General features: G+C 36.3%; 1 protein-coding gene across 4 annotated transcripts; it reads left to right on the top strand.

Moving 5' to 3' along the window:
* The first annotated feature begins 729 nt into the window (after window positions 1-729).
* LOC125320541 (synaptonemal complex protein 1-like) lies at window positions 730-22,442 on the top strand. Of its 4 annotated transcripts, XM_048292947.1 has the most exons (14): window positions 730-844; window positions 5,501-5,701; window positions 7,691-7,795; window positions 8,593-8,711; window positions 10,692-10,772; window positions 12,305-12,427; window positions 13,032-13,124; window positions 14,608-14,668; window positions 15,152-15,300; window positions 15,773-15,976; window positions 16,369-16,535; window positions 16,991-17,142; window positions 17,787-17,864; window positions 21,455-22,442. In XM_048292947.1, the coding sequence occupies exons 1-13, from the start codon at window positions 751-753 to the stop codon at window positions 17,828-17,830; spliced, it is 1,593 nt and encodes a 530-aa protein (XP_048148904.1). In that variant the 5' UTR covers window positions 730-750; the 3' UTR covers window positions 17,831-17,864; window positions 21,455-22,442. The 4 variants fall into 4 exon arrangements, with proteins under 4 accessions (XP_048148904.1, XP_048148906.1, XP_048148905.1 ...); XM_048292949.1 differs by lacking the exon at window positions 17,787-17,864; XM_048292948.1 differs by having other exon boundaries at window positions 17,790-22,442.
* Window positions 22,443-22,837: the final 395 nt, after the last annotated feature.

Genomic DNA, 22,837 nt, shown 5'->3' with positions numbered 1-22,837 from the left:
CACCAGCCTGCAAACACTGCATTCTGTATTTTCTTTCGAAACTGCTGAATAGTACTTGCTTCTCCCCATTTCTGCTGCTGTTTTGTTCATATTAATATAGGAATATATCAGAAGTTTTGTACCTGGAGTTATTCCAAGAGAACCGCATATTGCCTTACAGTTCATAATAACCTGCCAGTCTCAGCTGAGGCCAGTCACAGCATAGTGGTACAGGCAGTGATAAAATGTGGACTTGTTTTACCTTTAATTAGGAGAGAAGGGAAATGGCAATAGACTTCCTTGAAAAAAATCATGAAAAGCAGGGCAAAAGTTGTTCTAACGTAGTAACAGCTTCATCTGGAACCATTTAATCACTCTGTTAATATGAAATTAGAGATGAAATTGCATAAAATAACACTTAGATCTCTATAAATTTAACTACTACTGGAAGTGTAACAAGAGAATCACATTTCACATTCTTCCAGATAAACCAAGGAAGTGCAGAGATTGTAAACTATTCTAATGAAACCATTCTAATCTTGTGGGTATTTGTGCTTTCAGATATATAGCACCAGCCGGTATTTGTATCACTTATAGTTAAATTTCCTACACCTTTGACTTTCATCTAGTAAGTTTTAGTCTGGTGGCAAAACAGACATTGCCTGCTGCAGGAAACAGTGAGAAGAAACCTAATCCAGTAACAGTATTTTTCTTTCTGCAGGTATCTTGTTGCCTAGTGAGGCTCTTGCATTTTTTGCAGGTTAAATATTTATGTACACAGTGTGGGAGGCTTTCAGAAAATACCAGAAGTTAACTCTCATCTGTCTGGAAACACTGAGAAAGAGACGGATAACCATGGATGAAGGTAATTATTTAGGACTTAGGATTTATTTAGTAAAAACAAAAAATGTTTATGTATGTTACATTCTGGCACACAGCTATTGAGAGTGGAAGGGTGGAGCCAGGCTACTATTATATCAAGTAAGTTAAGTGAAAAGTGGGAAGAGGACAACTATCTCTTTTTCAGCTTCTCAGATGTAGAAAAAGTCGAAGAAAGAAAAGAACTCATGCATGGAAACTACATACTAAAAGAGCTAAGTAATTTACACAGCAGAAGGATAAGCACAAATAATTGATAATAGTTTTAAACACAGCTAATTATTTTTCAAAAGCTGTCTTGCAAACCTAGGAAATATGTGTTCAAATGCTAGGGATAATTTGGAATATTGTATATGTGTCTTCATAAACATTTAGAAAGTGTGGTAAATTAAGGTCTTCTAAGTAAAGACAGCAGGTTTTACAAATAGTTTGTGATTTTTTAGAAAAATAGGCCTGACTTTTCACCGTTCAACAAGTTATTGAGTATGTCAGGCATGATACTCATGTCATTTCAAGAAATGCAATCTTAGAAGATGAACAAGACAGAGTGTACAAGGGAATCATCAAAGAGCTGATGAATGTGGCTTCCAGTGAAAGTCTGAAAAGTGGGATGATGGGCTAATAATGTAAGAATCTTCAGTTATTTCTCAGAAGATTGAGTTCAGAAAGCTTCAAAAATCATCAATTTGTAGGACAGGAAGCAATTAACTTAAACTTAAGGAAAGGGAGTTTCAATTGAACTTTAAACATAAACCATTTTCACTAATAAGTGATTAAAAATTAATTAAGTAGGTCCTAATTTATTTTCTACCATTATTTTATTTAAGACTTTTTTTTTTGTAAACTTAGACCTTTGCTCAAAGTCTCACATGCCTGCTGCTTATTTTTTCCCTGAAATCCTAACTCCTGTTTGCTGAAAATAATTAGTCTGCAAGGCAAATAAGTTTTACCAGAGGTTTCTGCCTCAAAGAAGATTTGTTATTGTCTTGTTATTTGTTATTTATCTATTATCTATTTGTTATTTGATAATGTCACAACAAAAGAAAAAAAATTATATTGCCAAAAGTTGTGGGTTTCCTCCTAGATTTTCCACAGTGATAATATGTATCCTAACTGTGACATCTTAAAATTGTCTTTAAATTGCACTTGTCCTCTTAAAATAATTTTTGTTATGTAGATTATCTCCTACAAAAACTATGGTGACTGTTTAGGCTTCATTTTTTTTCTGACACATTTTTTTTTTCTGGCCCCAATGTGGCCATATTGAGTCTCAAAAAGTAAAATATTCAGCATCTACAATCATTGATAGTTTGAGACATTTATTAAGTAAGAGTTCAGGGTTAGGATAAGTGAAAGCAGAAGGCCAGATTCTATAACTGCTTTTCAATGGTGTATAATTAAAAAATAAATGAGCAGTTATGCAAAGCCTGTAATAAACATTGAGGGTGGTTTGTCTTGCCCCACCTTAGGGAGCAGGGTGCTGAAAAACAGTTTGAGAGAAAGATGAGGAATATTTGCAGCTTATTCTATGCAACCTGGAGATACTGTCCATAAATCATAAGAGAGCAGTCTTCTCTTACCTAATACTAGGCCTTCCCACATGTATTTGTAAAAGTAGTTTTTCTTCAGATGTCAAACATACTTCTCAAGCATTATGTTTAGAATTTAAATGCAATATTGAAGATTAACACTGAATTGCCATGTCTGATTTAGCAATGAATAGCACCATTAGTGCGGCATTGTGGTCTGTTTGTTGTCTCAGTCAGCTGACTAATGAATGAGTAGACTGGGAATACCATGGAATCTCAGGTCTAACCAATATGAAGGAACAACTCTGTCTATCAACAGACACACAAACACACATCATTTTCCAAGGAAAGTTAAATCTAGATTCTTGCATTTTCTCCAGCATGTCTGTGACTTATAATACAAAACACATGCCTTTATTCTTATTTTCAAGAGGAAAGATCAACAAAATACAGCAAGAAAAGCTTTGTTGCCTGTGGTAGCAAGCTGGAATATTAATGGTTGACACAGGTGTTTTGCTCCATATTGGCAACTTATTACGTGATAGCTGCCATATATTGTCTTCTTCTTGCCAACTATATATATGTACACATATATCCTGACTGACTGTTTAACCTTCTCACCAGAATTGAAGAATAACAAGTTAAACATGTTTGATTGTCAGCTCTGTTGGGCAATAAAACTGGGCAAGGTTGTTACTTAAGGCAGTGTAACCTGAGAATGTTAGAGAGAAAAATGTTGTTTGACCAGGCAGAGTAAAAAGAAAATGTTTGCATAATGAATTTCCATCTGGAAAAGAACTGAGTTGTAGCTTGTAACAATGCAAACAAGCCTTTACTTGTAGTACACTGTCGAAGTTAATTGCTAAATCACTTTCAAGGGATGAGATGGAGTTATAAAAGATATCCTGGTATGAATCTTCATACCAGCTGATACCAATGTGATGTAGTGCTAATGAGGAAGGAATAGACTTCAGTAACAATCCAGGCAGTTGGTAAATAGAAGAGGAAGCCACTATTCCATGCACAAAAAAGAGATGAGGCTTCAGAAGGCCCATTTTCTAACCACTCAGTTATACTGAACATTGTAACTTCGTTGCTACATTTCTGATTCTTGGAGTGATCAGCAGCAGGGATAAAAATTATAGTTTCCACTGTTTTGTAAGCAACAAAGGGAAACAATTTTCCCCATGATGAAGGAGAAGCACTCTGTACATCTGCCCAAGTCACAGAAGCAGTGGTCTTCTCTTTCGCTCTGGCTGTTCTAATGAACCACACTTTAAGGGCATTCCCACCAGTCCTCTCTCACACTGCTGTTCTTTGTTTTACATCAGAGCACAGAGGGTGGGACAGGCCCTGTTCAGTCCACTGGTGTCATTATAAGAAAGCCCAGTGCATGCACTTGCACTATGGGTAATATTGAATAGCAGAGAGTCTGTGCATCAACAGAAAATGCTGTAACAAGAAGCAAAAATGAAACTTACTCTCAGACAGCCTCTCTACACAAAGGTATTAAAAGAGAGTTTGTTTTGTTATGAGAGAGTGGTGTGTGGTTTAGGACAGTCTTGGGGTGGGCACTGAACAAGGGAGTACCATTCCTAAACCACAACACTGTCTCAAGGGATATCCTGTACGATATTTTGCACTGCAATAAAAGTGTAAAGGGAAAAAATAAAGGATCTTTTGAGTTACAGAATTTGTCTTTTAGGTAACAGTTACATGCAATGGAGCCCTGCTTTCCTGTAGTTGAGTAAATATCAGCTTGCCAATGGGAAGTAGTGAATTAATTCCTTATTATGTTTTGCTTGTATGTAGATCTTTGCTTTACCTATTAACTTTCTTTAGCTCAACCCATGAGTTTTTCACCCTCCTGATGAACTCACCCATCATTGTGGGGGAGTGAGGGAGGAAGTAGCAGCTGCATGGGGCTGAGCTGCTACATAGGCTTAAACCACAGCAGAAGCTGATTTCAGTCTAGGAACATATTCTTGTGCTGCTTCTTTGGGTAGCACTACTTACTAAACTGATTGGGGAAACATAAAAAAAGTTTCAAGCTGTGGTGACAGTGGGATGGAAGGATTAGTTAAACCAGACTGGTCTTTGTTATTCTGCATTTCTGAGCTGCATTTCTCAATCTACCATATGAAAACATTCTGTCAGCTCCATTAGCTATATAGACCTTCAAGTGGTCCATGGTCATTTCAATGAAAACTTTGCTATGATCATAATTTTTTATGACCACTTCTACTTCTGCAAGTGTATTGTTCAGGTCTTTTCAGTGAGCACAAACCAAGTGTGAGCAAGTGCCAATGCTGACACCCCTAGCCAGATAGCTGAAATCTCTGCCATAACGGGAGTTCAGTTGCTGAACTTATAGGCACCTACATTTTCATTTCTGTGCATGTGCTATGAGTGCTTCCCAAAAAGCCTGTCATTTGCATTTCATGTTCAGAATCAAGTATTCATTTTCCTCCTGGCTGTTCCATAAACCTTGAAGAAATAGAAAAGCAGCATCTTTCTCTATGGAACTTATGAGGTTGGCAAGGTATTAAAAAAAAAAAGGAAGCCTTTTCACTCATAAATATCTTTGTTTTCTTTAAAATTCATCAAGAAAACCTTTTTCTGGGGAAACAAAAATTGATCACAAAAAGAGCAAATTTCTTAGGGATATCCAGTGGAAAAAAGTTGACGAAGAGTTATACATTGAAGAGTGTGTTTGAGATGTGCTTTTGGATGGAAGCTGCATGAGACCTGACATGTTTTATTCAGGACAGATGGTGAATTCTGATTACTTTATTTCATGGACCTCGATGTGCTTTACTAATTCAGCTAAACCTGACAGTCAAGCCAAGATTAAATCACCAAATCACGTTGGATTTCAAAAAAGACAGGAAGGAAAGACCCAAAACTAAAGGTTTCCTGTGATCAGTTTCTGAGAAAGTCCACCCAGGTTTAATTAAATTGGCTGACAGTTTTCAGTATTTTAATCTTAAATCTATTCTGGGGTGTAATATTACAAATCTGGTCTTGTTTAATGAAATTTATTTTTAAGAGTCTCAACAGAATGCCTTGTCCTAGTATTTTATTAAAAACAATTATGTTGCTTGTTCTTCCAGAAGCATGGGTGCAAAGTGTTGACCTTTCAGGCTGGCAAGTCCCCAAAGATTCAGTACAAACTGATCCTGAGTCTAAACCACAGACCGCCATACACTCCTCTGTTCTTCTACCAGGCAGTGTTATTGATTCTTCAGAAGACATACAGGAACATCCTTCATGTGTGATTGAAAGTGTTGTGGTGGAAGACACGCCTGAGGAGGGTAAGTAGTAGTTGTGCCTCAGATGTTCAGAATGAGATTGTACTTTCCACATAAGGTATTAGTAGATTCTGAAGCAGAACTGCATAAACATTACAGTCCACCTTGTCATCAGTGCTGATATAGTTTGAATATGGACTGAGTGGAAGGATTCCTGTCAAGATTCAGTTTATAGGTTATGGACAAGGTCTTCAAGCTCCTCATGTACAACAGATGCATAGTGGCTTTGTACCAGTCAAAACTAAAGCCATCAGAACAGGAGTAGATTTTTTTTGTGTGGTCTACATCTGTAACTTCTAAAATAAAGTGTGCAATCTCTCTGAAAACTTTTGAAAAGTACAGTTGTAGTTATTCAGAAATAGTAATATGTCTGCCTATTCTGTGCTGGATGCTTTCATTCTAACTGTAATCCGAGAGAGACCTCTGGTTTGAAGAGCCTTACATTCTAAAGGAATTAAACTGAAAGGAGCTGTCACACCCAGAGTGCCTTTTGAGAGCAGTCTGACCGGTGGCATTGGAAAGAAATGGAAAAAACTGTTGCAGATGTCTCATCCCTGCCAAGCCACAGAATTCTGTGTGAGTTAACCCACGAGTGGTATGAAAAGGGATGTTTAGTAGCTTTGAGTCACAAGCTCCATGAAATGCTAAGTTAAACAGAAGACATTATAGACTAATTTTTAGCATTCACAAATTAACTGGTTGGAGTTTCAAATATTTTTCCTCTGAGGGGTCTGTCTAGGTTGAAGACAAACTTTGCAGTCGCATCAGTATGTAATAGTTCTAATAGTACGTAATTACAATATAGTAATGCATTTTTTAGTCAGAAATTAAATCTGGATGTCTGATTGATCTTTATCCTAAGGAAAAGATAGACCCTATGCTCTTGCGAGCGTTGATGCACTAGTGGCTAATTTTGCCTAAAGTAGGATTTTTAAGTGAAGGGCTGCCAAGAGTCTCCAAGATGGCAGAAAGAAAGCAAACTGTGAACCAAAAGGATGTAGATGTGAGAGGTCAAGTCTTTTCAAAAGTAGCTGTTCTATATAGAAAATATATTCTATATTTGCGTCCTTCAATGACATAATTCACAGAACAAAAACTTTTAATATATGTATAATATATATGTAATGTGCTGCAATGAAAATAATGAATTCAGAAAAAATAATAGCTTGACCCAAGGGTACTCTTTACAACATGTATTTTAGTTATGTATTTTATACATCATCAAAATTGGATCTTGAGAAATAAGACTTTTATGGCTGTACCTGAACAGGATCTGATGACTCCATCTAGTAGCTGGACAGATCGTATTTTGAAGTGGTGCATCCACTTACAACACAGCTAGTAAAAGCAATGTGCAGAGACAGATATTTGTTAGTATAAAATCACTGCAGTATGTAACTAAATTAGTATTGTTTTAGGAACTCAGGAAAGGTGTCTATACATATAAATTTCCTTAGTGCACAAAATCTCTTAATTTCTGACAATTGTTTTGACCAATTCAAAGAGTCAGAGGACTTCTTTGAGGAACTTTTTTCTCTTTCACACCAGAACACTGGAAGGTGTTGTGGCTTGGTTTTATCTCTGCAGGAATGTTGAATGCATCCAGAGTTCTCAAATAAACCTGTCAGACACACCTCAAGTAACAATGGGATACAGCCCCACCTCTTAACACACAGACACATTTTCCAAGATACTGAGCAAAATCCAGTTTGCTTTTTAATTTTTCAAAATAACATTTGGAAAACATTCTTACAGAAGATGATTAAAAAGTCCAGAATATAACCTTTGCACTCAATATCGCTATTTTTAGGATCGGGTGGAACCATTCAAGTCTCAAACAAGCCCTCACACATCCTTCTTATGCTTGTGGCTTTCTCAACTACTTCCCAGTCTCTCACATTTTGTATCACTTTTAATTACTTAAAACACTTTTTGTCCAAAGAGAATCAGTCCAATAATGTAAATGATTTAGCACTTGAATTTTGTTAACAGATGGAGAGGGAAACTCATGGTTGCACAAGCTTGGAATGAATATAAACAAGTGGTCATTTCTGAATTCCCTGATTGGATGGAGTGAAGACAGAACTCAAGAAAAAGGTATATTTACAAAGCAAGTATTATTCGTGCTTTCTTGAACACATAATATATTAAACAAAATGAGGATATTCTTTTTTTTCTCCCTTGTATGTGAACTCTGATTGAATGAAGTTGTGTTGCTTGGATTTTTGAATAAAATTCTTTAGCTTAGATATACACAAGTCACTGTTCTAGGTAACTACATCAGTATTTTTGACCTTATACTCCAGTTAGTTAATTATGATAATGGGTTGAGGATCATGATGCTTAAAATAATTTTCCAATAGGAAGTCAGCTATATTATTAAGACAGAGAGATCTGATTGGGGAAAAAAAGTAATTTTGTGATCTTATTTAACAAAAAAGGAAGATTTTTAAAAAAGTAAAATATATATCATACTGTCATAAAAAAATGGGTCTATCAAATAACTTGTAAAATGTAGTTTCCAAGGACATAAAGTGTCCTCTTAGTTGTGGTAAAAGCTAGTTTTCTTAAGAGGCAACATGTTTCTGTATGGTTTTTTGTAACCTTGTTTTTAATTTTTAGTTTTAATGACATAAATATATGTAAGTAATGAATATCAGAGTATTCAGGGACAAGTAATTGTCAAACAATATAAGTATGTGTGATGGTGTCCAGAAATCAAAGCTGACAAGTCAGAGTTGCTGCATGTCTCCTCCCAGGAGCCTATTTTGCTATCAGGGAAAAAAAAAAAAATGTATATAGTTGATGCCTCTAGTAAAAAATTTAAAATGTAATATGCACATGTAAAGTTGCTGTGCATTTTAGTTGATAACGTAAATTTTGTTTTACACTAGATCAGTTTACCACGTCTGGAATTTGTTCTGATGCTGATCACAAAGCAACTGAGTTGGAGGAATGTACAATGAAAGTGCCATATATACCCTACAGCTTAGCTACACTGCATATCATCAAGGTAAGAAAACCTAAAACAAACATCCCCTTCCCTCAAAGAAAGCCCCCAATGATTGAATAATTTACAATATTTTAAAAATTGACAGTTTAATCGAGCATCTCTTTTCTTAGGATAAACTGGATGAATTGTCTTAATCACTGTCATTGTACTAACTCAATTCATATAATTCTTTTTCCCAAGTGGGGTTTTTTTTTGATTCAAATTTGGAAGCCTGCATTTAAATTTTGAATATTGATATAAAAATGCAAACAGTAAAATCAAAGTGCCATCCTAACTTAGATCAGATTGCAGGTTGCTTAAATGCCTTTCCCAGGTAGGTGTGTAAAGACAAAACCTCCCTTGTAACTGTGTTTGGAGGAAACCTTTGTCTTCTTACATATTTCTCATCGTGATCCTTGATTGCTGGATGTGGTATTTGACTGGCAGTGTGAGGTTTTTTTGCTATTACAATATTTCTGGTGCCAGTAACTAGAAAAATTTTTGATTTTCTACTTAGCCATTTTTAAATTATGGACCATCGTGTGTGCGCATTCATATATATATATATAAAATAAACACAAATACACATATACCATGGTTTACTGGGTTCATTGCTTTATTTATTCCACTAAATATGGTCTTGTATGCTTGGTATTTTATTATGAGTCAAAAAAGTTCAGTGGTGACTTCTTTTGTACAGGCTGCATACAGACTGCTGAGTTAGATGTTAAGACACAAGTTAAATACCTGGAGCAAATTACTGAGATGACTCTGATCTCTCTGGGTGATGAGAGGGATAAACCCATCTGGATCTTTTCAGTCTTCTCCTCAAAGAGACTTTTCTTGTGTCTTAACCTTTAAATTGTGTCTCTTTAAAATTCCTCTACTTCCACAGTAATTTTTTGGATGGGGGTAAATAGGAGACTATATTTCAAGACTGCATTGGTGCTTTGTTACTTTTATGTCATTTGAACTGTGACAGTGTCAGATGGCAGAGATTCCTCACTCCCAAGTCAACTGCTTGTAAATATTCATAAAGATTTAGAATCTAGATCCATGCTAACAACCACAACTATTTTCAAATAATGCATCAGCCACAACAAATAATCTGAGATTTTATTCTTTTTGTTTTAATTTGGCTGAGCTGCTCACTGTCAGCAGAATCTACATCACACAAACCTTAAATGAAGAACAGAACCCAAGGAAATCTCAGGAACATTTCTAGATTTTTATAATTTATATATGATCACATTCATTACTGCTGTAATTGACTGAGCAGTATCTGTTAGTGTCATTCATGTATCAGTGTTGTAGGTGTAATTTGACATTGCACCTACTAGACGAGTATGTCAAAGAAAAGGTGGACAGTTAGGACAGGTGCTGGTGGAATTTTCCTTTGGTGACTGTTATGAATTGGATTAGAAACAAAATTAATTAAACAGCTTCCTAAGGAACCTGATGCAATTTAAAGCTTAAATGATTCATTTTCAAACAGGAAAATGCTCAAGTTGTCCATCCTTCATGTATACATCACTTCTTATTAGTCATTAAAAATGCCAGTGTACCTTAAAGTTCTATCAAATTTCAAATTATTTTAATTAAATACAAAATAAAATAGAGTATATTCTGTAACCACTTTGTTCTTCTCACTCTTAAATGCAAAAATGCAATCTTCCCCACTGCTTCCCCCTTTTTTCCCCAGTTGTAGGTCTCACAATGCTATTTTTCTTTTTCTAGAACTTTAGAATGATTATAATGACTATGTCTTCCATATTCTATTTAGATCATGACATTAAAAAGGAAGAAGTGGAGGTGCAATGCTAGGACCAAAAGAGAAATTCCATTTCAAGTTATTCACAGGTTTTTATTCAATAGCATAACATATTTTCTATTATTGAAGCCTAGACTTTTGGCCTGCAGTTTTACTGGATATTTATCTCTGGTTCATTACAGCTGGAGTTGCTAGTGCTCTGAGTTTATAATTTCCTTCATCCTCTACAGCTTGTAAAAGACATGCAGCAAATGAAAAACAGACACATGAAGATAATCAGAAAACTAGACGATATAAGGAAAGAAAAGCAGGTAATTATTCTGGAGCATTAGCACTGTTGACCATTAATCAAAGTGATACAGAGGGATAAAATCTACTCCATTCACAATAACATCTCCATTCATGTACCATTCTGTAAATAATGTCAGTGTATCTTAAAGTGTATTTTATCTCACAATTTTGTGAAGTCTGGTTTTACTTTGCGTCGGGCACAATGGCAGAGATTTTTCTAAAATTTATTTGTTACTAAAATTTTTTGTTAAATAACACTTCCGTGTCATGACTGACACTGTAGTTACAACATTAGCATTTCTGTAGGCCATGCCTCTCAAGAATGACAGAATGACTGCATTGTAAAGGGCTGCGCCCAGCTGAATTGCCTTTATGGCTGCTTTATTTTTTTTTTTTTTTTTTGGTGGGTATTTTTTGTCTGCTTTGTACTTAGCTTGGCTTTAGCTTTGCAATGTTTTGTCAGTATAGTTTACAGAATAGCAGAATCCCTCCACCTGTAAACTCCTGCAAGTTGACGGTGACAGTCCAGAGATGCCTTTCATGTGACCAAAACTCTACAATACCTCTCTTTCCTTAGTGGTAGCATTTCTGCATTTCATTAGTCAATAACTCTCCCAAAAGATGGAATTATCTACATCATCTTTGACTACTCTGTTCTGGAATCTGTTCTTGCAGTTACAGCTTCACCTTTCTGTTTATTTGTCACATCATTCTCCTTTTCTGATCCAGAGTAATACAGGCACTTAGCTCCTATGAAGAGGAATGTTTTCCACACAATTAAAGTTTACTCTGGGCACACAGAAGGAAGAGATTCAGAAATTCCTCTAAAGCCACCAAGGGGAAGTGAACAAACACTTCTGACTGTCAAGTAAAATCAAGAGAACTTCCTGTGTGTAGCATACAAAGGCTAAATACCCTTTGGTAGAGAACAAGACTTCATCTTATTCTCAGGTTGTCACACCTGCACAAGCATTGTAATACCAGTGGAAATCTATTTCTGAAATTTGGTAGGAATGTAACCCTGGCACAGTCACATCTTCCACTTTCAAATGACTGCAGATCACTAAGGGAAGAGAAAGAAAAGGGAAGAACACAGATGCATAGCAAGAGACAACAGCCTGCAAACACAGGGACTGTAATCATCTTACTTCACAGAATCGCTCTCATTTTGGTTGCTGTGCAGATTTTTTTTTATGCTACTTCCAAACTTTCACTTTCTGACCTAAGTTTAATGTCTTTAAAATTGCTTAGCTGTGCTTCAGGTGAATTCATTCTGATCTGCTCTCAGAAAGGCTTTGGCTTTATTTCTGCAGAAAAATACACAAAATATATATTATTTTAGCAGTAAGTTTTACTTGAAGTCTTCAATGAATGATAGTACAAACCTCCTGGGATCAATAATAATTTTTTGCAATAAAATACATTGAATAAAAATAAAAAACATTGAATAAAGAAAATGAAGAGAACCTGTTGTGGAAACTGTTTTCTTTATTGTGCTTGACTTTCTATTCTCACTCACTACTTATTTTCTCAATAATATTTTGTTATAAAGGAGGAGACTGTAACTACCATAAAGAAACATTATAGTGAGAAAATGAGGTGTCTGAAATGCCAGTTAGAAGCTTACCAAGAGCAGATGAACAAGAACAACATACACTGGCAAGATACAATTGAGGTAAACAATTATTACTGTTTTACATGGGGATAAGCACGGCAGGTACTTACAGAGGTTGCAGGAACAAGCCTTATAATTAAGACTCTCTTCTTATGGACAGACAGTTAAATGAAGACACACAGTTTGTAAAACTGTAAAATTTTATTTTAAAATAAGCTGTGTCTTTCTCCTTCTGGAGATGAATAAAGCCTTCCACAGTACACTTCCAAATGGCTTGGCCCAGCTATGCACTTGAAAATAGCCTTCCTTTCATGTAAATAAAGTGTGAAGGATATTCCTAGAATATACAGGATGTGTGCTGCTTACTTGGTGATAAATAGATATTAAGGTTTATCCTGTTCCTCCTTCTGTTCTGCTACTGAGGAAAAGATTCAGAGTGTTCAAGCCTTTAGAAAAGGTCGATAGAATCAGACTATCTCTGGCCACAGATGGTCACTGCTAAATGAGGAATTTTAATTTTTTGGTGCAAGATCCACAGGTCTTAGCAGCCTGGTCCAAATGTTATGACTTTTCAAGGTGTGGAACAAAAAACCTCAAACTGTCTGCCTTTCTGAAAAATAGTGTCAAAATTGTAATCCCTTTTGCCTTATTTTATTTCCTTCAGAACCTGAGAGAAAGAAACAAACAGCTGATCCAACAGAAGGAAGAGGTTCTTCACCAAATGAAACAACAAACAGAGAACTGGAAAGAAGAAAAGGTAAAGAAATATAGTTTGTGTTTTCTTTTTGGTGTTAGATGGCATTCTTGTTATTGTTTCTAGTGTGTGCTGTTTGTCTGCCTGTCTGCCTTTAGATATGTACATCTAAATCAGCAAAGATTGACTTCTATGTACTTGCCTTCCTTTTTTGCAGAGAATTCATGCAGGTTTTCACCTTTTAAACAGCAAGGAAGGTAGCATATGCTGGTTTGTCTTACTATATTTTGCTTTCCACTAAAAACTATTAGATGGTCATTTCTCTTGCATTCCACATTTTATGTCTTTTTTTTAAAGAATTTTAAAATTACAGTACAGTACATTGCTTCTTCTTTGTTTAGCAATTAGAATTAAAAATCAACAAAAGCTTCTCATTGTCTAAGTTATTGCAATACTGCACTTCAGCTGGCTGACACATCAGCAAAACTACTTTATTTGGTAGTTCCCAGGAAAAACTGCCTAAAGTTCCCCAGGTTTTCCAAATTTGTCTGCAATAATGATACTTTAATTTATTAACAGCATAAGTGTAAAAAAAATTGTTGCGTTTTAATAGATAGCATTGGTAAGCATGACCTGATATTTATTATTTTCTGCACAGGGTTCTCTTCTGTTTAATATGTGCAAATCTTCCTCTAATTTTGCAACATTGCTTTGTTACAGGCAGTTTTCACTGCAGTTCTTCAAGACACGTAGTCAGGAAGATCTTACCCAACTTTGTGGTGGGGAGTGGTGGGGGAGGGAGGGGGGCTGGGGGCAGGGTCTGTGAAACTGAATGCAGATTGCTGTACGATTTCTGAGTCACGATCTCAAGCAAGATTTTTAGTTTCTTCTTTCAAGTGATGTAGCACCACCTTCCGTTTAAATTCTGCATGGCATCGGTATTTAAAATCAAGGTTTTCACTTTTTAAACACTTTGAGCCATGCCCACCACTATAATACCCTGTGCCTTATTGATAAATTGCAAAAAAACCCCTGGGGTTTACAAATCTTTTGACCTAATTATTATGTATCAAGGAAATGTAGCAAAAGTATTATAATAAAGAGTTAAAAGAGATGACGATACTATGTCCTAAGGCTTGTGGGAAGAAGGAATATTTTCTGTTAGGCCAGATAATGCAGGCACACACCTTTTCTGCAGGGCTGCCGTAGAAATCCTTCCAAAAGCTTTTGTTATTCAATTGTTTCCGGAGAATCAAATATTTTTGTCTCTATTATCATTTCAGTAATGTGAACAAATGCTTAAGAAAGTTTAAACACAGGACCCCTTGACTCAGGCTCTTGTGAAAACACTAGCTCCAGAGCAGTGTCTGGTCTATTTCTGTGTTTTCTTTTCAAGAAAATTATTGGTCAATAGCCCATTTGTGTAGGTTGTACACAGAAGTAGCAACAACATTATTTACGTATTATTGATTATTCTCCCCAAGGAAATATAATGAAAAATGGTAGAACATTGATTTCCTGTAATTGTCCTTTTCTTGACTTGCAGGTCTGGATTCTAGAAAATCTGTGTAAAAAGCTAGATTATCATTATACCCAGCACACACTGAGTGAGTGTTTCAAATGCAGTTTCTTGATCTGTTTCTGTTTCTTTCCGGTTTGGTTTTTTGTTTACACTGAGCTGCATACCAGCTGAAGTCAATATAAGTATTTCCATTTCAATATTGTGTGTGCAGGTGGAATAATAAAAGAATGTTGAAGCTACAAGTACTGTCTTTAATGACTCCAAACTCCTTAGCACACCAGGTTTTTTACTGTCAGCATAATTTCTCAGTAGGTTTATTTCAACACTTGTAGCCTATCCTTTAGAAATGTAGAGCAGAACAAAGCACGAGTCCTTAATAATTCTTCGAGTTTTAATAAGTTAAAATGAATTATTGATTAAAATGAAATATTGATTATTAAAAATTATTAGTTCATGATAAATTCTTGATTTCTAAGGGGAGATAATTTCACAGAGACAGTATTGTTGGAATTGCAGATTAGAAATGCTGAAGTTATTCTTACCTTGTTTTCTATTGTTTTCAATTCAGCTTTACAGGAACTACACAACATGAGTCTACATGTGGAAAGATTGCAAGACCTCATGAATTTCCAGATAAAAATTCTTCAGCAAAAGTCTGAAAAGACAGAAGGAGAAAATTCAGATATATCAGAGGTTTTAGTATTAAAAACAGAACAAGTGAGCACAAAAATGGAAATGTAAATGGTTGTTTATGAGATTACTGCAGGTATTTCAAAGGCAATCAGGCTGATGCTAGCAAAAGCTGAAATCAGTCATGGGCTAACTGATAGTAATTTTGGTGTGCAGATATATACATGGCTTGAGAATGATACATTTATGATGAATGATTAAAACATGATGATAATGAAACAAACTCATTGGTTCAGGAATCACTGATAGTGTGCTATGGCTGTCACTATATATTTGATAGTAGAAACTTTGCTACAAAGTGCTTTGAAGTATCCACCTCCTTGAATTATAAAAACTGTGTTTTGAATGTTGGAACCAAAGAAACTGTCTTATTCAACATTTCATTGCTTTTCTCCATTTCTGCTCCACCTTGCTCGTTATAATCTTGGGAATTTCATATGGAAGCAATCAAAATCTAGATCTTGGCTTAGTATATAAGAGTTACCTTTGTTGCCTCCAGGTAGTTAATGAAGAAGAGAAGACTGAATGGTCAATGGAAAATGGATATCTTTGGCAAGCACGCATCATCCTGCAAGAGATGCAAGAATCTTTAAAGAAACGAGAGAGGGAAGTCACTGAGCTCCTCCAAAGTGAAAGGAGATTTAACAAGGCAATGAAACCTCAAATGACAGGGCTGATATTCTTGAAATCTCTTATCAAGATGGTAAGAATACTGTTTCTGCAAAGATGAAAATTTATTTAATGGGTTTTCTAAGAAGTTCATTAAGGAAAAAAATGCAGGGTTTTTATTATTGTTATAGTCTTAAAAATGGAAAAATGTTATTTTGTATACATTAATCTACAGGTAAGATTTTCAGAATAACACATGGAATTAAAGCACCATAAATACCCACTGAAATCCTACAGAAAACTGATTAGACCAACTTGAACACTCATTAGTTGGCATTATTTTAAAAGATCAATTAGTGAAACATGACAATAGTATCATGGAAAAAACCATGCTTTTCTTACCTTTCAGTTATGTGAAACTGCATGAACTGCAAACAGATGCTACAGCTTTACAGGAAATATGATCTAATTTTTTATCCATGTTAGGTTCACACCATATATTGTGATGTCCCTCCTGCACAACAATACATCCTTCAGCTTATCAGGAAGAATGAGGAAGAAAGAGCTGATCAGAAAGAAGTTTTTAATAATGCTCAGGCCGACATTCTGTCCTATGAAGTATTTTATGGAAATGAACTTACGGATGACAGAAGGTATATTGAATAGCTAATAAAACAAAGAAATAACATAGAAAAATAATGATCTCTTTTCACAGAGAGAAAATATATTTTGAAGAATGCTGTTAAAATTTTCATGTGTATTTATGGGGAAAAAGTATTAAAGTAGAGTATACATCTATATTATGAAAGAAATCAAGTAACTTAGAAATGCCTTGTATAAAAAGCAGAAAAAAATTTCAACTTAACTGGCTTGTGCAAGTTTTATCCATTGTATTATAAAATATGCTGAAATAAGCTTATTTGGCAGGCCTGTGCTACTACATCAACATCTTCTCTTCCTACTTCTTCTACAGCAAGTTCTTTACAAATTATCTTCTTTAAAAATTAACTTCTTTACAAATAACTTATCTTTTTTTTTTTCTTTCTTTTTTTTTCTTTTTTTTTTCTCTTTTTTCGCTTTCTTTTTTTTTTTTTCTTTTTCATGATAGGACACACCTCCCAAAGAAGCTTTTCAGAAACATTGGGAAAGCAAAGTATGATTTAGAATGTGTTGAAACAGAAAAAATTGTGTTTGATTGTATCCAGACAGGAGAAATCCCCAACTGGATTAAAAGGGATTGTCTTTTTGTAGCCTTGTCAGGTGAGATATCCTTTTGTCAATTCACAGAAGCCTAACTATCCTCAGCCAACGTACTTTTGAAAAAAGAGTGCAGCAGTAAAAAGCATGTTGTTGCCATGCCTTAAGGATTCCCATGACATATCCTCCATTTTGTGCATTTTAGTGAATTACTATATGAATTGTAATACTGGATCATGGCTTGTAAATGCAGGGTTTCCAAATTTATACTCGACTGTTCATCTTTTCTTCAGTATCTTTATCATTTTGAAAATAGATTTCTTTGTATACTGTGTCTAAATATCTCAGTGCATGTTCAAGTTAGATGCACCCAGAATGTCCCCAGATTTGGCAGGCATGCACTGAATGAAATAACAATTGTGGAATTCAGAAGGCAGTAAGCCCTTTTCAAGAAAATTTAAAAATATCCATTGCATGAATTTAATACACTATGCTCTTCTAGTGGGACTAGCAGAAAAGCTTTCTTAAAATATTTGGTTGGCTTTTTCTATGAGTCTGCAACACAAAGCCTGATCTTGGTGACTTAGGGTGGATGGAAGGAAGGTGGATGCGTTCTTCTACTTGAAAAAATTACTATTTTTAGTTTAGAAGATTTACTGGGTTGTATGTTGATCCTGTATAACTATATAATTATGGGAACTCTCCAGAAGACCCTGCAATAAGCTCTGAGGAGATAGAGTCATCATTCTGAGGAACTCATGCAGAAGTTTAAAATGGAAATCAAGGTAATACATTACAATGTATCACCCCACATGGTTTTAAAGAAGTTATCAATAATGCACTCATTTTCCTAGATATTCTTAAGGGATTTGAGATTTTCCCTGAATTATGTTCCATGATTTCTAAGCATATTTACATCCAAGCATAACATAGTTTTGCGAACTAGTGAATTACAGGATTACAGTTTTCTGTAGGGATTTCCATGTTCTATTTTGCACCTCTATATCTATTTTGTTGTTCTTGTAGAAATCTTTGTGCATCTTGGTGGTCCTTGATGTCTGTTGCAAGTAAAATATATTAGAATCATAGAACTCTTTAGGCTTGAAAAGACCCTTACAATCATTCAGTCCAACCATTAAGCCAGCACTGTCAAGGTTTTTAAATACCTCCAGCTACGGTGACTCAACCACTTCCCTGGGCAAACTGTTCCAGTGCTTGGCAACCCCCTACATGAAGAAATTTTTCCCAGTATCCAATCCAAACATCCCCTGGTTCAACTTGTGGCCATTTCCTCTGGTTCTGTCATTTGTTACTTGGGAGAAGAGACAAATGCTCATCACACTCCACCTCCTTTCACATAGTTGTAGAGAGCAATAAGGTCCCCCCGAGCCCCTTTTCTTCAGGCTAAACCTCAGTCTATCTTCATAAGATTTGTGATCCACGCTCTTCACCAGCTTTGTTGCTTTTCTCTGGACATGCTCCAGCAGCTCCTGTTTCATATATCTAATGATTTGGGATGCATAGATTCCTTGCTTATTAGTAGGTTACAAAAGAAGCATTGCTTCATGTGAATTTACATCAGAGTAAATAACTGAAAAAACTAACTATTTGAATTGAGTTTTCTCAGACTGGGCAAATGACATCCACAAGTGCATGGGCCCTGACAGGATGCATACTTGAGTGCTGAGAAGCTGGCAGAAATCACAGTGAGGCTGCTCACCATCATCTTTGAAAGGTCATAGAGTTTGGGAGAGGTGCCTGAGGACTGGAAGAAAGCAAATGTCACTGGTCTTCAACAAGGAGAAGAAGGAGGGCTCAGGGATAACCAATCATCTCAATTCCTGGAAAGGGGATGGAGCACCTCATTCTAGAGGCCATCACTATCCATGTGGACAGGAGGTGATCAGGAGCAATCAGAATGGATTCACTAAAGATATATCACACTTGACCAACCTGATAGCCTTCTACAATGAAACAACCACCTGGATGGATGAGGAGAGAGCAGTGGATGTTGTCTAACTTGACTTCTGCAAGGTTTTCCACACTGTCTCTCACAACATCCTCATAGGCAAACAGGGAGTGTGGACTGGGTTAGTGGGCAGTGAGGTAGATTGAGAACTGGTGAATGGCAGATCCCAGAGGGTCATAATCAGTGGCACAGGATCAGGCTGGAGGCCTGTCACTAGTGGTGTCCCTCAAGGTTCGGTAGTGGGCCCAGAATTGTTTAACTTATGTATGAATGTCTTGGATGAAGCGCCAGATACCTCCTCAGCAAGTTCACTGGTGACTGAGCTGGGAGCAGAGGCTGCTACCACTGCTGTGCTGTGCAGAAGGACCTCCATAGATTGAAGAGATGGACAGAGGAGAACTGTCTGAAGCTCTGCAAAGGCAAACACAGGGAAGGAACAACCCCAGGCAACAGGACAGGCTGGGGTGACCTGCTGGACAGCAGCTCTGTGGAGACGGACCTGGGGATCCTGGTGGATGGCAAGCTGTCCATGAGCCAGCAGTGTGTCCTCGTGGTCAAGAAGGGCCAATGGTATGCTGGAGTGCATTATAGGGCATTGCCAGCAGGTTCAGGGAGGTGATCCTGCCCCTCTGCTCAGCTCTGGTGAGGCACATGTGGAGTGTTGTGTCCAGTTCTATGCTCTTCAGTACAAGTGGGACATGGAGCTCCTGGACCAAATCCAGAAAAGGGCTACAAAGATGATTTAGGGACAGGAGCACTTCTCTTATGAGGAAAGGCTGAAGGAGCTGGGCCTGTTCAGCCTCAGGAAGAGGCAGCTGAGAGAAGATCTCATCATTGTCTCTAAGTACTTGAAAGGAGGGTGTCAAGAGGATGGAGCCAGGCTCTTCCTGGTAGTGCTGAGCAATAGAACAAGAGGCAATGGGCAGAAACTGATGCCCAGGAAGTTCCAGCTGAATATGAGGAAGAACTTCACTGTACAGGTGACAACAGATTGTCCAGAGAGGGTGTAGAGTCTCCCCTGTGGGAGATATTCCAGAATCACCTGGACACAGTCCTGTACCATGTGTTGTGTGATGACCCTGCTTGAGCAGGGAGGTTGGACCATAACCCACTGTGGTCCATTCCAGCCTGACCCATTCTGTGATTCTGTGCTGAAACTGATCCAACTATATGCATTAAAATGCATCAAAAGCCAGAGTCCAGTAATGCATTTACAATATTTAAGTTGCTGAATCTCCAAGTGAATAGACTCAAAATTGTATAAAATAATTACTTTCTCTACATAGACACTAAGACAACAACCATCATGTTGAGTTAATGTGGAGAAGTTCTTCCTTGGTAAATAATGGATAAAACCTGTAAATTATTCTTTTGGTAATTTTTAACTATACTGTTTGTTGCTTTTTTGTCTTTGATTTTGTTTTGATTTTTTAGGTTTACCAGATAATGAAGGAACACTAAAGAGAGATACCAATACTGAAAGAAGCCCCCTGTTTTAGGGAGGAGTACTGGAGAGAAAGCTTGATGCAGAAAAACATTTTCTGCAGTATTTGTTGAGTGGACAAAAAATTAGAAGCATTAAATACCTGTGGTTCACTATCAGAAAATTTACACAGGCCTTTAAGTGTTTTGAGAATTTTATGGTTTTTAATAAATTTTTTTAAGAAATCTTCTAAAAGAAAGAAACAAAAAACCTGCATAACAACAACCCAAAAGAGTCTGTGAGTGAGAAAAAGTGCCTTTGAGTCAAACAGGTATAGTCCTGCTGCAAGTGGATGGCGTGTATAAGCTTTTGCTGTCTAAAGTGGGGCATTTAATATGCCTCTACAATCAATATCTGCAGAGAGGTAGCTTCTAAGGCTGATTTTCATCTGTGAAGCACAAGCCTCCAAAATTAACTTTGCTTTGTCCCACTTCAAATTATTTAGCAATTGTTTTAAAGTGCTGGCTTCTATACCATGGTATGTGTTTCAACTTTTCACTCTCTTTTTTTTTTTTTAATAAAAGATGAAATTGAATAAATCATAGGTAAGAAGAAATCTTTAAAATTATAAACTGTGAAACCATAGTTTTAATAAGGAACAAATGAATGTGAAGATGATGGTTGTTGTTGAAGACAACAATTTGTCTCTAACAAGTGGTTTTTGAAGATGATAATGCTAAGTAAATGCCATAAATTTAAACACCACATGTTTGCTTTTACAGTTGGGTTGAGGTTTTTCTGTCATCTGTCAAGCATGTGTGCCTGAAGCTGAGTGGTTTATTTGAACTGCTCAGCTGTGTGAAGTCCCATCTATATCATAAGTTGAAAAAAATTTGTATTCCAGCACTGATCTATCATTCAGATACTAACAACCAAAGCCTTATTTTTTAACTGCATGTGTGTTCATAATGTGCTTCTTCTAGGTTTGAATCACCTATCCAGAAAGAACACTCTGTATGGATAAAGCATCCCTATGACAGTGCTTTTGTGCAAACAAATTGATGTGTACTTATCGCTGTACTGCTGGGAACTATCCTTCTGGGAACTGTAGCGCTGGGAACACAATGTCTGTTTCTGAATGCCATTAGTGTACTCAGGGCCTTTTTCCATTGAATCTTAGAGCGCACTCTAAGACTACTGAAAGGGAATGCAAGAGAAAGGGAACAAGGATGAAGACGTCACCCGAATGTAGATGTATTACAGTAAAGATGCTTTAGAGAAAAACAGCTAGAGTGGACAGAGAGGATGATCTTGAGTGCTTTGCTGTGAACCTACCATCCCAGGATGGAGCAACACTAATGATAAGTCCAAGCTTTAGACAGGACTGAACCAGTTCCAGTCCACCACTGACAGAGAAAAAACCTAAACATTTATAAAAGCTATATACAATCTATATGCACAATGTACACATAGACAGTTTGATTTTTTGCTGCCATTAGAATTTTGATTTTTTGGTTATGAGACAGTTAAGGGCTGTTTTAAATCAGCTTTAAAGAATGGAAGTCATGCAGTAAGGCAGAACCCTGTTTTAAGTCAGAGGAGACTTTTGAGCTGTGGTTCAGCTATCGATCTGTGTAGTGCAAAGCAATTGAACATTTTATTTATAGAAGTGTAAAATAAAATATCCAAAAAATGAATATTTTTATTAACTTCATTTTTCAGCTTTGTTAGCTATTTAAAGTCCTCATGTGAAAAGATTTAATCTACGAAGAAATTTTGGCACTATTCTTATTCTTTCTCTAGCCCTTTTGAATGCCTGACTCCAAAGGTTATAATTTAGCTCTTTCCTTCACTTAATCTCATGTCTATGCAAGTTTTCTGAAGCAATTTCATTGGTTCATATGCAAGTTGCTAGCTTTTATATCTGTTTTTAATTCTGTGACAAAGAGAAAAGGAATAATTTCTCTACTAGGTTATTGATTTTTACTTTTTTATAATGTCAACATTAAGGTTCAGAATTAGATTTTAATTAAAATTATTCATAAAACATCACATTAAATACCATCCATTACATACTTTAAATGTAATTAAATTAATCAATGTACAATAAGTGATAAGAAAACAGTGTCATTTTGGTTTAGAATCATAGTCCAGCAGCAATGCACCCCAACAAGGCAGATAAAAGAGAGGGCTTCTATAGGTATGTTCTAAACAAAAGAAAATCTAGGGATAATGTGGGCCCTCTGTAGCAGGAAACAGAAGACCTGACTACCCTGGACAAAGAGAAGGATGAGGTTCTCAATGATTTCTGTACCTCAGTCTTCAAAAGGAAGTGCCCCAGGCACACTAGCCAAGCTGACAACAAA

The sequence above is a fragment of the Corvus hawaiiensis genome, chromosome Z, assembly GCF_020740725.1.
Source record: "Corvus hawaiiensis isolate bCorHaw1 chromosome Z, bCorHaw1.pri.cur, whole genome shotgun sequence".
NCBI classification, from domain to species: domain Eukaryota; kingdom Metazoa; phylum Chordata; class Aves; order Passeriformes; family Corvidae; genus Corvus; species Corvus hawaiiensis.
This window is presented reverse-complemented; position numbering and strand designations above follow the sequence as displayed.

Excerpts from the sequence above, each read along its gene's own strand:
- LOC125320541 (XM_048292947.1), top strand. The coding sequence starts at position 751 with ATGTACACAGTGTGGGAGGCTTTCAGAAAATACCAGAAGTTAACTCTC. Across the intron at positions 7,796-8,592 it reads AGACAGAACTCAAGAAAAAG|ATCAGTTTACCACGTCTGGA; the intron begins GTATATTTACAA and ends GTTTTACACTAG. Across the intron at positions 8,712-10,691 it reads CTACACTGCATATCATCAAG|CTTGTAAAAGACATGCAGCA; the intron begins GTAAGAAAACCT and ends CATCCTCTACAG.